The sequence below is a fragment of the Nansenia antarctica genome (genome assembly GCF_963989245.1).
Source record: "Nansenia antarctica genome assembly, contig: SCAFFOLD_790, whole genome shotgun sequence".
Classification (NCBI taxonomy): Eukaryota; Metazoa; Chordata; class Actinopteri; order Argentiniformes; family Microstomatidae; genus Nansenia; species Nansenia antarctica.
In genome coordinates, this window is record NW_027663281.1 from 3,695 (window position 1) to 17,879 (window position 14,185).

The window sequence follows — 14,185 nt, forward strand, 5'->3', positions numbered from 1 at the left end:
CCTTTTAGCAGGCTCATTCATTAAGTTAGGTATATATTTTAGCTTATCTATTTATCTTGCGGTATTCATACACAAGTTCTTTGTTGTTATTTATAGTGGAAAGTATAGGTCCATAATTATACATTCCATTCAGATATATTTTACATAAGATTCCAATGCCTCCCTCCCCCCCACCCTCCTCACCCCCCTCCTCCCCTCCCTCCCTTCCTCCTCCCCTAGAGAGCTGCTGGTAGTGTCCCTGATGCCCTGCAGGGGGCAGCGTGGTGCCCTGGCCCCCCGGTGGTGGGCGGCGGTGCTGCGGCCCCTGCGCTGGCCCGGCCCGGTGGCCCAGGGTCTGGTCCTGGTGCTGGTGACCTTCGGCCTGGTCCTGCCCCTGGCCTGCCACCGCCTGCTCTATTCATACTACTTCCTCAGGCCCCTGTACCTGGACAGCATGAGCCACCGGGCCCTACAGGTGAGCTTAGACGTTATACCCTACAGGTGAGCTTAGAGATTCTACTCTACAGATCAGGAGTAGGTTTAGGGTCAGGGTTAGGTTTAGGGTCAGGGTTAGGCTTAGGGGTCAGGGTTAGGTTTAGGGTCAGGGTTGGGGTCAGGGCTAGGTTTAGGGGTCAGGGTTAGGTTTAGGGTCAGGGTCAGGGTTAGGGTCAGGGTTAGGTTTAGGGGTCAGGGTTAGGTTTAGGGTCAGGGTCAGGGTTAGGGTTAGGTTTAGGGGTCAGGGTTAGGTTTAGGGTCAGGGTTGGGGTCAGGGCTAGGTTTAGGGTCAGGTTTAGGAGGGCGGGGGAGGGAGGGAGGGAGTTTGTGTATATATTGTGTGTATATATTGTGTGTATATAATGTGTGTATATATTGTGTGTATATATTGTGTGTATATAATGTGTGTATATATTGTGTGTAGTGATGCTCCGATCTGATCGGCGCCGATCGGTATCGGCCGATATGGCCTTGATCGGTTTTGATCGGAGTTCTCAAAACGGCCGATCAAACACGACCGATCAGTTTACAAAATGGCGTCGCCAGTCTGGAAATATTACACAGTGTCGGAAAGAGACAACAAATATGCCGTTTGTAATGTCTGCTCAAAAGAAATACCTCGCGGAGGAACGCATGCAAGGTCTTTCAATACCACGAATATCATACGGCATTTGCTGCGTTCGTCGATTCGCTCAGAGAGCGCCGAAGCGCACACTGGGCTCGACGAGTGCTTTGATTGGACGAGAGGCGTTCCACGAGTGCTGGTCAGAGTTCCAGCGCGACTTCACGAGCGTAGTGTAGGTAGTGTGCAGCGACGTCATGTGACCCCGCGAGCAGAAAGTCACTTGGCCCATAGCAACAACTATTAGCGCGTGAGTTTTAGGTCTTCCTCTGTGCACCTTGCACAAGTGTAGATAGCGAGCGACTTTTCAGCAGCAGGACATATTTTAGATGATAAGAGGAACAGGCTGAGTGCCAAAAACGCTGAGATGCTTGTATTTCTCAAGGCTAATCTGTCAGTGATGCTGCTTAATCAGAAGTAAGGTTTGAGTCTGAAATCTCCTTAGGTGCAATGTTTTGTTTTTTTGTTTTATTGATTATTGCTGACTTGCTGTCTTATCTCCTCCTAAATATGACTTGAAACTGACTGACTTGAAACAGTATTTTATATTTGTCTATAGCCTGTTTATGTTGCAGTTTAGTTTGGGTATGTTTATTGTTCCTCAGGAAAGCTACAGTATACAGTATAAGCTCCAAGTTCTCTAAGAGCCCCTAGTTCCTCTCATTCGAGTGGAATGTTGCACATTTTATGTGACAGTGTACATTTTATTTATTATGATTTTTATTTTCACATTTTATTTGTTTTTCCTGAAGTAAGCTACAGGGGGTTGTGAATTCAATAAAACAGATGGTCGTCAATTCATGATACTTTCTCATCTCCTAATTTCATTTAAATACTTAATATACAATGTCAATGGTGTTAAGAATAATTAAAAACATAAATAATGCTACACAATAAATAGAATGCTTCAATTGCCATTTTCGACGCTGTGATCGGTGATCGGTGATATCGGATCGGCAGATCACTGATTCCAGTGATCGGTGATCGGCACCAAAAACCCTGATCGGAGCATCTCTAATGTGTATATACTGTGTGTGTGTGTGTGTGTGTGTTGCAGGAGAGTTTGGCCCAGGGTCAGGAGGCGTTGAGGTTCTGGCAGGACAGCCGTCCGTCGCCCCGCGTCTCCGTCGCCACGGGAGCCGAGCTCCTGGTCACCGTGGTAACGTCCAGGCGGACGGAGGGGCGGGACTTCCACTACCTGCTGCAGGTGATGCGACGGCTGTCCAGCCTCATGAGTGGCTGCCGCGGGGAGGGGGAGGGGGAGGGGGGGGACAGGTGGTGCGCCCAGGTCCAGGTGCTGGTGTGCGACGTGGAAAGCGGTCCCCAGGACCACGAGGACGCCAGGCTGCTGGAGGGAAGGTTCCCCGTGGTGCGGCGTGCCCCTGAGGAGAGGAGGAGGAGGAGGGGGGGGGGGCCGGGGGCAGGGGGGCGGGGCCATGGGGGGGTCAGAGGAGGGGGTCATCAACACCTTCGAGAGAGAGAAGCGCGACTACGTGTTCTGCCTGCGGCGCGGCTGGCAGCTGGCCCGGCCCAGGAACGTGCTGGTGCTGGAGGACGACGCGCTGCCCCGGGCCGACCTGTTCCCCGTGGTCCGCAACCTCCTGGCGCGGCCCGCCGCCGCCCAGCGCCACCCCGCCACCCTCTACATGAAGCTGTACCACCCCGAGAGGCTGCAGCGCTACTGGAACCCCGAGCCCGCCCGCCTGCTGGAGTGGCTGGGCCTGGGCCTGGTGTCCTCCACCTGCCTCCTCCTCCTCCTCCTCCCCCTCTCCTCGCGCCTCCTCCCCTCCTCTCTAACCTCCTCCTCCTCCTTCTTCTCCGCCCCGCGCCTCCTCTTCTTCACCCTGTACTTCATGGCGGTGGTGGAGCTGGCGGGCCGCCACTACCTGCTGGAGCTGCGCCGGGTGTCGCCGCAGCTGTACGCCGTGGGACCGGCCACGGAGTGCTGCACCCCGGCCATGCTGTACCCCGGCAATGCCTCGCTGCGCACGGCCGCGTACCTGGACGGCTCCTCCTGCGCCAAGGGCAACGCCAAGGACACGGTGCTGTACCGCATGGCCCGCTCGCTGCCCGGGGAGCGGGCCCACAGCGTGGAGCCCAACCTGGTCTCGCACATAGGAGCCTTCTCCTCCGTCAGGACCAACCCCCCCAGGCCCAAACTACTCTGACCAGAACCAGAACCAGAACCCCCCCCCCCCAGGCCGTTACTGTTAAAATTAGGCTAGCACCCTCATTCACAATACTGTTAGCATTAGGCGAGCACCCCCATTCACAATACTGTTAGCATTAGGCTAGCACCCTCATTCACAGTATGGTTAGCATTAGGCTAACCCCCCTATTTACATAAACAAATAACCAACTGTGCCTGTAATGCCTGCCATTGTCTACAAGGTCTGTCTCTGGCGGTGCATGCTAAATGGGACTACTAATGTTAGGGTTAAGGTTAATGTTAGGGTTAAGGGTTAAGGGTCAATGTTAAGGTTAAGGGTCAATGTTAGGGTTAAGGGTTAATGTTAGGGTTAAGGTTAATGTTAGGGTTAAGGGTTAAGGGTTAATGTTAGGGTTAAGGGTTAATGTTAGGGTTAAGGTTAATGTTAGGGTTAAGGGTTAATGTTAGGGTTAAGGTTAATGTTAGGGTTAAGGGTCAATGTTAGGGTTAAGGGTTAATGTTAGGGTTAAGGTTAATGTTAGGGTTAAGGGTCAATGTTAGGGTTAAGGGTTAATGTTAGGGTTAAGGTTAGGGTTAAGGGTTAAGGGTTAATGTTAGGGTTAAGGTTAATGTTAGGGTTAAGGGTTAAGGGTCAATGTTAGGGTTAAGGGTCAATGTTAGGGTTAAGGGTTAATGTTAGGGTTAGGTTACAGCAGGTCAAAGGGCAGGGGGCAGGTCACAGGAAGGGAGGCCATCTTGCAATGAACATGTGAGGACAGTGCTTTGACCGTGTGCTTCTAAGACAAAGGAATGGTAATTCATAAAACCCCCTGGAGGAATGCCACAGTGGCCTAAAAAGGTGTAACCCCCCACAGCTATGAATGTGTGTGCAACAAGACATATCTACATTATGTGTGGGTTTATGTGTGTGTGTGTGTGTGTGTGTGTGTGTGTGTGTGTGTGTGTGTGTGTGTGTGTGTGTGTGTGTGTGTGTGTGTGTGCGTGTGTGTGTGTGTGTGTGTGTGTGTGTGTGTGTGTGAAAGTATACCACACTGATTTGATACTATAATGAAATATATCAATCTGTTATGCTCATTGTACTTATCATTGAAGAGAAAGCTTAATCTGGATTTCTATTTCTGTAATGTTTTAAACGTCTTGTTTTGTGGAGATAATACCACGCATGTGCTGAGTCACACTGGCCGCGTTCGGAAATTCGCTCTGAGAGCGCCGGAGTGTCCATGTGACTGCCTCTTGTCCAATCAAATGACTGTCCGTCAATGTGGTCAGATGTCGCCTTTTGTCGCATTTTATCACTTTGTTTCTTGAATGGTGCCTCTTGTGTACAGCTTCTACACTATCCTATTAAAAGATCGCTTTTGTTTTGATTGATATGTATCCATGTATTCTTGTTCTCTCCATGGTGTCTTTGTGTACTGAGATAATAATAATAATAATAATATACTGAGAAAAGTGCTATACAAGATAAATGCATTATTATTATTATTAATAATAATAATAATAATAGCCTAACAATAATAATAATAGATGCAATGTGCTTCACCACATGGTCAAATAAAGCCCATTATAAAGATGTTATGTTACATTTCTGGATGCGAAGCTGCACGCCTGTTATATACACACCTGAATGTAATAATTAAATTAATCAATATGATTAACAAGATCTGAGTCACTAACCCTGAATAATCGGATAATCCTTAACCAATGAGGATCGGGGATCTGTGGGTCGTGTTGTCGCCAGGGTTTCTATTGGCTATTCCCCTTGTCTGTCAATGGTTTTGGTTCAGTGATTGTTGATTGGTTGGCGTGGCTCGCGACTTGTGTGTGATGGAAAACGTTCCCAGTAAGGTCCAGCGGTAACCAACGGCAACCAACGGTAAGTTCCAAGTTGCAAAGCGCTCTTCGGAAAACGGATTTATTAATTTGTAAAATGTCTAAAAGAAGAAACCAATTATCTTACACACACACACACACACACACACACACACACACACACACACACACACACACACACACACACACACACACACACACACACACACACACACACACACACACACACACACACACACACACACACACACACACACACACACACACACACACACACACACACACACACACACACACACACACACACACACACACACACACAGATAAAGAAGAAACCAATTATATTATTTTGTTAGTAAGGAAATTCGGAAACTTATGATGAATGTTATGAAACTTGATAGATTATATATGTTGTATTTTATATCGTCGAACTGAGTGACAAGCTAGCACAAGAGTAGCTAGCTGATGTCTCCCCGTTTCTCTGTCACAGTAGATGACGTCACGTGCATGGCTGCTGATGACGTCACGCCTGCTTAATAAACACTGGCTGGTTGGGAAACCTGGAAATTGAAAGACTAGCTTTCCAGTCCTGGAAAACCTGGAAAACGGACTAAAATGACCAAATATCCTGGGTGGGGAAAAACAAATATTGTACTGGAAGTTTTCTTCTTTTTTTTTAAAGTATTTTTTTCTGAGTGGGGCAGTCCCACTCATATTTTTCTTTTTATTGACAGAGACAGTAGAGATTCAGACAGGAAGGATGGGTGAGAGAGAGAGGAGGGGTGACATGCAGGATATGTCCCCGGCCGGAATCAAACCGGGAACCCTGCGGTTACATGGTGAACGCTTAATCCACTACGCCACCTAAGTGCTCCTACTGGGAGCTTTCTCATTTTAGTTTTTCTATTTTATCCCCTCACTCCAATCACCTATGTAAACCTAGGTGTGTATTTTTGTTTGAAACTCGACTGTTGGTAGGAGGAATACAACTGGGGTTAAATGTGTCGATACTAGGCCTACCGGTAAATTACATGACCGTTTGTGAGCAAGTGCTGTCCTGGATTGTCAAGAAAAACTCCTGGAAATGTCCTGGGAAATGATTTCTCAAAGAGAGTGGGATCCCTGGTCCCACCAGCAGAGTGTCCTCTCTGCCTCCAGACTCACTATGATCCCTGGTTCCACCAGCAGAGTGTCCTCTCTGCCTCCAGACTCACTATGATCCCTGGTCCCACCAGCAGAGTGTCCTCTCTGCCTCCAGACTCACTATGGTCCCTGGTCCCACCAGCAGAGTGTAGGAGGAGGAGGAGGAGGAGGAGTAGGAGGAGGGGGGGGAGGAGGAGGAGGAGAAGGAGGGGGAGGGGGAGGGGAGGGGGAGGGGAGGAGGAGGAGGGGGAGAAGGAGGAGGAGGAGGAGGGGGAGGAGGAGGAGGGGGAGGAGGAGGAGGAGGAGGGGGAGGAGGAGGAGGGGGAGGAGGAGGAGGGGGAGGGGGAGGAGGAGGAGGAGGGGGGGGAGGAGGAGGAGGGGGAGGAGGAGGAGGAGGAGGGGGAGGAGGAGGAGGGGGAGGAGGAGGAGGAGGAGGGGGAGGGGGAGGAGGAGGGGGAGGAGGAGGAGGAGGAGGGGGAGGAGGAGGAGGAGGAGGGGGAGGAGGAGGGGGAGGAGGAGGAGGGGGAGGAGAAGGAGGAGGAGGAGGGGGAGGAGGAGGAGGAGGAGGAGGAGGGGGAGGAGGAGGAGGGGGAGGAGAAGGAGGAGGAGGAGGGGGAGGAGGAGGGGGAGGAGGAGGAGGAGGGGGAGGAGGAGGAGGAGGAGGGGGAGGAGGAGGAGGGGGAGGAGGAGGGGGAGGGGGAGGAGGAGGAGGGGGAGGAGGGGGAGGAGGAGGAGGAGGAGGAGGAGGAGGAGGGGGAGGAGGGGGAGGAGGAGGAGGAGGAGGGGGAGGAGAAGGAGGAGGAGGAGGGGGAGGAGGAGGGGGAGGAGGAGGAGGAGGAGGAGGAGGGGGAGGAGGAGGAGGGGGAGGAGGAGGGGGAGGGGGAGGAGGAGGAGGGGGAGGAGGAGGAGGAGGGGGAGGGGGAGGGGGAGGAGGAGGAGGAGGGGGAGGAGGAGGAGGGGGAGGGGGAGGAGGAGGAGGGGGAGGAGGAGGAGGAGGAGGAGGAGGAGGGGGAGGAGGAGGAGGAGGAGGAGGGGGAGGGCCAAGAAAGAAAGTTTCCTTCCCACCACTCCTCCTGCTGCTGTTTCCGCTGCATGTCTCAGTCACATGACGGGAGCAGAACCACAGCGAACCAGACGAGCAGGCAGAACCATCCCCGACTCAGCGTCTCAAACGGCCCCGACACACCGACACATGTCTGCTCACCGCCCGGGACGTGCGTGACGTTCACCGGAGCGACGGGAACGGTAACGGACGCAGTGTGACCCGGAGCGACGGGAACGGTAACGGACGCAGTGTGACTTGTAACCGGGACAAACACGGGACAAACACGGGACAAACGGGACAAACACGGGACAAACACGGGACAAACACGGGACAAACGGGACAAACACGGGACAAACGGGACAAACACGGGACAAACACGGGAGTTAAACACGACTTGTTGGAGACGACGGGAAGTCCGTCCTCCTGCAGACTGCCCCGGCAGGAAAAGGGGGGGGTAGTGGTGGTCTAGTGGATAGTGATTTGGACTTGTGATCGGAAGGTTGTGAGTTCAAATCCCGCCTGAAACCACACCACTACTAGTGTGCCCTTGAGTAAGCCCTCAGTTAGTCCAGGGGGGAATGTCCCTGTAATTCGTAATTGTAAATCGCTTTGGATTAAAAGCGTCTGCTAAATGGCAAACTTAATTAATTAATTAAAAAGCAGGTTTCTTCTCCAAGAAAAGTTTCACTGCAACACATGAACCATGTCTGAAGGAGCCGAGAAGACCGAGAAGCCCCCCCGCAGAGCCCCCCGCAGAGCCCACCCCAGGGAAAGGAGGACTGACCAACGGCGGAGACGAACAGCTGAACGGAAAGACAGACGACGTGAGTGGGACGGTGGTGCTGCTGCTGACGTTATCACTTCTGTTGCACCGTTACGTTTCCTGCTCTTTCCTGCTCTTCTAAAGATTCTACTTATTCTAAAGATTCTACTTATTCTAAAGATTCTACTTATTCTAAAGATTCGACTTATTCTAAATAGTCTACTCTGCTTCTAAAGATCTTTAGAAGCAGAGTAGAATCTTTAGAATAAGTAGAATCTTTAGAAGCAGAGTAGAATCTTTAGAATCTTTAGAATCTTTAGAAGCAGAGTAGAATCTTTAGAATAAGTAGAATCTTTAGAATCTTTAGAATAAAGCGGGGTACACACATAAGGATTTTCAAAATCTTAACCGAAATCTTATCTGAGACAGACCCCACACATGAAGAAACAAAATCTTATACATATTTCACAATATATTGTTTTGCTGTGCTGTGGTAGAGAAGGCAAGAGACCATCTAGTGTTCTACACATTCAAGCCTCTCTTTTAAATTGTTGTCTGTGAGCGGATAGTTCCTATTATATACATTCTCATCTATTGAATTTGATGTTTCAGAAGGCATGGGAACCCTGGTTCTCTCTCTGTAGAGATGCGCTAGGCTGGTGTTGAACCAGGCAGGTCAGTGTAGAGATGCGTTAGGCTGGTGTTGAACCAGGCAGGTCAGTGGCATGTAGAAGCCACGTCTTCCCTGGTCACATGACGTGTGACCAGCTCCGATGATGTGTGTTGTATGTAACATGTGGACGTGTTATGATAGCTAGCCTACATGTGTGTTGTATGTAACATGTGGATGTGTTATGATGGCAGATCAGATAGGGTGTTTAAAACAGGTCTCAGGTCAGACAGGTTTTTTTAAAAGCACCTGTGCTGCTCCTATCACCTGTGCTGTTGTTATTATTGTTGTTGTTGATATTGTTGTTGTTGTTGTTGTTGTTGTAGGACTTTGACCTGGCTGCCGTCTACGTGTCAGATGCTCAATACAACAGGAACATCTTCTTTGACACCACTCCCCAAGCTGTGAGGTACACACACACACACACACACACACACACACACACACACACACACACACACCCCTGGCTGTGGGGTAGGATAACAAACAAACACACACACACACAAGGATGTTGTTGTTGATGTTGTTGATGATGTTGTTGTTGTTGTTGTTGTTGTTCTCCAGGCTGTACCTGCTGTACAACCACTGGGGGCTGCAGGTGTTGGTGTATGTGTTCATCAGCGTGGACCTGGCCCTGGCTCTGTTGTGAAGACCCCCGCAGTCATCTCCCTGCCCATCTGGGGTAACTACCCCCCTAACTACCACCTAACTACCACCCAACTACCCAACCTAACTACCCCCTAACTACCCCCCTAACTACCACCCAACTACCACCCAACTACCCCCTAACTACCACCCAACTACCCCCTAACTACCACCCAACTACCACCCAACTACCCCCCTAACTACCCCCCTAACTACCACCCAACTACCCCCTAACTACCCCCCTAACTACCCCCTAACTACCCCCTAACTACCAACCAACTACCCCCTAACTACCACCCAACTACCACCCAACTACCCCCTAACTACCCCCTAACTACCACCCAACTACCCCCCTAACTACCCCCCTAACTACCCCCTAACTACCCCCTAACTACCACCCAACTACCCCCTAACTACCACCCAACTACCCCCTAACTACCCCCTAACTACCACCCAACTACCACCCAACTACCCCCTAACTACCACCCAACTACCCCCTAACTACCCCCTAACTACCCCCTAACTACCCCCTAACTACCCCCTAACTACCACCCAACTACCCCCTAACTACCACCCAACTACCACCCAACTACCACCCAACTACCCCCTAACTACCCCCTAACTACCCCCCTAACTACCCCCTAACTACCCCCCTAACTACCCCCTAACTACCCCCTAACTACCACCCAACTACCCCCTAACTACCCCCTAACTACCCTAACTACCACCTAACTACCACTCAACTACCCCCCTAACTACCCCCCTAACTACCACCCAACTACCACCCAACTACCCCCTAACTACCCCCTAACTACCACCCAACTACCCCCTAACTACCCCCTAACTACCCCCTAACTACCACCCAACTACCCCCTAACTACCCCCTAACTACCCCCTAACTACCACTGAACTACCCCCCTAACTACCCCCTAACTACCCAACCTAACTACCCCCTAACTACCACCCAACTACCCAACCTAACTACCACCTAACTACCACCTAACTACCACCTAACTACCCCCTAACTACCCAACCTAACTACCACCTAACTACCCAACCTAACTACCACCTAACTACCCAACCTAACTACCACCTAACTACCACCTAACTACCCCCTAACTACCCTAACTACCACCCAACTACCCAACCTAACTACCCAACCTAACTACCACCTAACTACCCAACCTAACTACCACCTAACTACCCCCCTAACTACCCCCTAACTACCCTAACTACCACCCAACTACCCAACCTAACTACCACCCAACTACCCAACCTAACTACCACCTAACTCCCCAACCTAACTACCACCTAAGACATTGATGTTATCGATTGTCATGTTGTTGTTGTTGATGTTGTTGTTGATGATGATGATGTTGATGTTATTGTTGTTGTTGTTGATGTTATTGATGTTGTTGTTGTTGTTGATGATGATGATGTTGATGTTATTGTTGTTGTTGTTGATGTTATTGATGTTGTTGTTGTTGATGATGATGATGTTGATGTTATTGATGTTGTTGTTGTTGCTGTTGATCTTATTGATGTTGTTGTTGTTGTTGTTGTTCCTCCAGGCGACCTATATCATGGAGCTGGTGTGTCTGGCAGCGTTCTCTGCCCGCCTCGTCCACTACGCCCAGGTCATCCCTCGCCAGCGCTTCTGGAAAGACCCCAAAAACATCTGCATCATCGCCTGTAGACAGTAGTAGTATAACAGTAGTGGTCGTAGCAATAGCAGTCAAATGGTAAACAGACTGCATTTATATAGCGCCTTATTCCAAAGAGCTTTCATTCACCCGTTCACACACACACACACATTCACACACCAGTGGCGGCAAGCTACCATGCAAGGCGCCGGCCCGCTCACTGGAGCAATTTGGGGTTCAGTGTCTTTCCAAGGACACCTCGACACCGTGACCTCCTGAGCCACAGTGGCAGCGAGCCAGCAGCCTAGCGGGTCTGCTGCTGCCTAGCGGGTCAAGGCGGGTCGGCAGGGTGAAGGGTCAAGGAGGGTCGGCAGGGTCAAGGGTCAAGGCGGGTCGGCAGGGTGAAGGGTCAAGGAGGGTCGGCAGGGTCAAGACGCCCCTGTTTAGTAAACAACTACATCGGGTACCATTTTTATAATAATAATAATAATAATAATAATAATAATAATACATTAGACTTATATAGCGCTTTTCTAGACACTCAAAGACGCTTTACAAACTGAAAAGGTCGAGTAGTAATAATAAAAAGACACAAAAGGTAAATAAAAGAAAGTATAGGGGCCTAACGAAGGTAGTGCTGGGGACACATGGAAGGGGAGGGGGAGAGGGTTAACTGGTGAAGGCGAGCTTGAAGAGGTGGGTTTTGAGGGCCTGTTTAAATGTTGGGAGGGTGTTGGCCTGTCTGGTGTGGTTGAGGAGGGCGTTCCAGAGGGACGGGGCTGCGGCTGAGAAGGCCCCATCACGCCAGGTCCTATCACCCCAGGTCCCTATCACCCCAGGTCCCTATCACCCCCCTATCACCCCAGGTCCTATCACCCCAGGTCCCTATCACCCCAGGTCCCTATCACCCCAGGTCCCTATCACCCCAGGTCCCTATCACCCTCTATCACCCCAGGTCCCTATCACCCCAGGTCCCTATCACCCCAGGTCCTATCACCCCAGGTCCCTATCACCCCAGGTCCCTATCACCCCAGGTCCCTATCATCCCAGGTCCCTATCACCCCAGGTCCCTATCATCCCAGGTCCCTATCACCCCAGGTCCCTATCACCCCAGGTCCCTATCACCCCAGGTCCCTATCACCCCAGGTCCTATCACCCCAGGTCCCTATCACCCCAGGTCCCTATCACCCCAGGTCCCTATCATCCCAGGTCCCTATCACCCCAGGTCCCTATCATCCCAGGTCCCTATCACCCCAGGTCCCTATCACCCCAGGTCCTATCACCCCAGGTCCTATCACCCCAGGTCCCTATCACCCCAGGTCCCTATCACCCCAGGTCCTATCACCCCAGGTGGCTTATGTGGGGGGGCCAGACACCCTGGTAGTGGTAGTGGTTAGACGTTGTTGTTGTTCTAGTACTAGTAAAGTATAGTTATAGTGGTAGTAGAAGTCTATGGGAAAAGTGCGGTTTAACAAATAAACTTGAAACCCCCCCCCCTCCCCCCCCCCCCCCCCTCCCTCCCCCTTCCTCCCCCAGCCCCCCCCCCTCCCTCCCTCCCTCCCTCCCTCCTCCCTCCCTCCCTCCTCCCTCCCTCTTCCCCCCCTCCCTCCCTCCCCCCCTCCCTCCCTCCCTCCCTCCCTCCCTCCCCCTTCCTCCCCCCCCCTCCCCCCCCCCCCCCCCCCCCCCCTTCCTCCCCCAGCCAGTGGAGTTCCTGCCTGTCTGACTGAACTGCTGCTGTGGGACAAGGAAGTGTGTTCCAGGGCGGGGGGGAGGGAGGGAGGGGGGGAGGGAGGGAGGGGGGGAGGGAGGGAGGGGGGAGGGGGGGAGGGAGGGGGGGAGGGAGGGGGGGAGGGAGGGAGGGAGGGAGGAGGGAGGGAGGGAGGAGGGAGGGAGGGAGGGAGGAGGGAGGGAGGGAGGGGGGCAAGAGGGAGGGAGGGAGGGGGTTGGTGTTGTGAAACGACCTTTATCCCCTACGTCCCCTCGTGTCAGCGTTTTTACTGCACGCGGGGCTGCTTTACTGCACCGGCGGGCTGCTCGCCATGGAAACGCTGGAGTGACTCAGGGATCCTCAGAGAGACAGAGTCATGTGACACCTGTCAGTCAGGGGGGGGGGGGGGGGGGAGTCATGTGACACCTGTCAGTCAGGGGGGGGGAGGAGTCATGTGACACCTGTCAGTCAGGGGGGGGGGGGAGGAGTCATGTGACACCTGTCAGTCAGGGGGGGAAGAGTCATGTGACACCTGTCAGTCAGGGGACCTGTCATGAGCCTGTCCTCCCATTTCTCCCCCCCCTCTAACGACCTCCCCTCTCCCCCCCTCCCCCCTCCCCCCCAGCTGACCCTGGTAGACATGCTGCTCTACGGGGGGATGAAGGGGGCGGGGCTCCCAGGCGTACGCTTCTCCCGCGTCCTCCGGCCGCTGCTATTGGTCAACATCACCGAGGGGAGGCAGGTGAGAGCCAATAGGAAGTCACCGTTCTGATGATGAGGCGTTCCTCCTTCCTTCACTCTGTTAATGAACATCTCTCTCCCTCTCTCTCTCTCTCCCTCCCTCCCTCTCTCTCCCTCTCTCTCCTCCCTCCCTCTCTCTCCCTCCCTCCCTCCCTCCCTCCCTCCCTCCCTCTCTCTCTCCCTCCCTCCCTCTCTCCCTCTCTCTCTCCCTCCCTCCCTCTCTCTCTCCCTCCCTCTCTCTCCCTCCCTCCCTCCCTCCCTCTCTTTCTCCCTCCCTCCCTCTCCCTCCCTCCCTCTCTCCCTCCCTCCCTCTCTCTCTCTCTCTCTCCCTCCCTCCCTCTCTCCCTCCCTCTCTCTCTCCCTCCCTCTCTCTCTCTCTCACTCTCTCTCACTCTCTCCCTTACTCCCTCCCTCTCTCTCTCCCTCCCTCCCTCTCTCCCTCTCCCTCTCTCTCTCCCTCCCTCCCTCTCCCTCCCTCCCTCCCTCTCTTTCTCCCTCCCTCCCTCCCTCTCCCTCCCTCTCTCCCTCCCTCCCTCCCTCTCCCTCCCTCCCTCCCTCCCTCTCCCCCCCCCAGCTGCGGAGGGCGTTTAGGAGCATTCGTAACGCCCTGCCTCAGATCCTCTACGTGTTCCTGCTCTTCATGTTCAGCGTGCTCATCTTCTCCCTCATGGCCCTCAAACTGTTTGGGAAACGGTATGTCTATATGGAACTCTCTCTCTCTCTCTCTC

General features: G+C 52.7%; 1 protein-coding gene and 1 pseudogene across 2 annotated transcripts; both read left to right on the forward strand.

The window, feature by feature from the left end:
* The first annotated feature begins 225 nt into the window (after positions 1-225).
* On the forward strand, positions 226-3,526 carry pgap4 (post-GPI attachment to proteins GalNAc transferase 4). The gene is made up of 3 exons (XM_080550882.1): positions 226-454; positions 2,154-2,472; positions 2,546-3,526. Exons 1-3 carry the CDS (start codon positions 242-244, stop codon positions 3,262-3,264), a joined length of 1,251 nt encoding a protein of 416 aa, XP_080407008.1. The 5' UTR covers positions 226-241; the 3' UTR covers positions 3,265-3,526.
* Positions 3,467-14,150, forward strand: LOC308175163 (annotated as a pseudogene). Its single transcript has 8 exons — positions 3,467-3,487; positions 7,361-7,741; positions 8,001-8,111; positions 9,047-9,129; positions 9,285-9,401; positions 10,937-11,064; positions 13,342-13,458; positions 14,032-14,150. The product of its transcript is annotated as an uncharacterized misc_RNA (transcript).
* The last annotated feature ends 35 nt before the right edge of the window (positions 14,151-14,185 follow it).

Coding starts and splice junctions, on each gene's coding strand:
- pgap4 (XM_080550882.1), top strand. CDS start 242: ATGCCCTGCAGGGGGCAGCGTGGTGCCCTGGCCCCCCGGTGGTGGGCG. Junction 455..2,153: donor TGAGCCACCGGGCCCTACAG/GTGAGCTTAGAC, acceptor TGTGTGTTGCAG/GAGAGTTTGGCCCAGGGTCA. Junction 2,473..2,545: donor AAGGTTCCCCGTGGTGCGGC/GTGCCCCTGAGG, acceptor TGGGGGGGTCAG/AGGAGGGGGTCATCAACACC.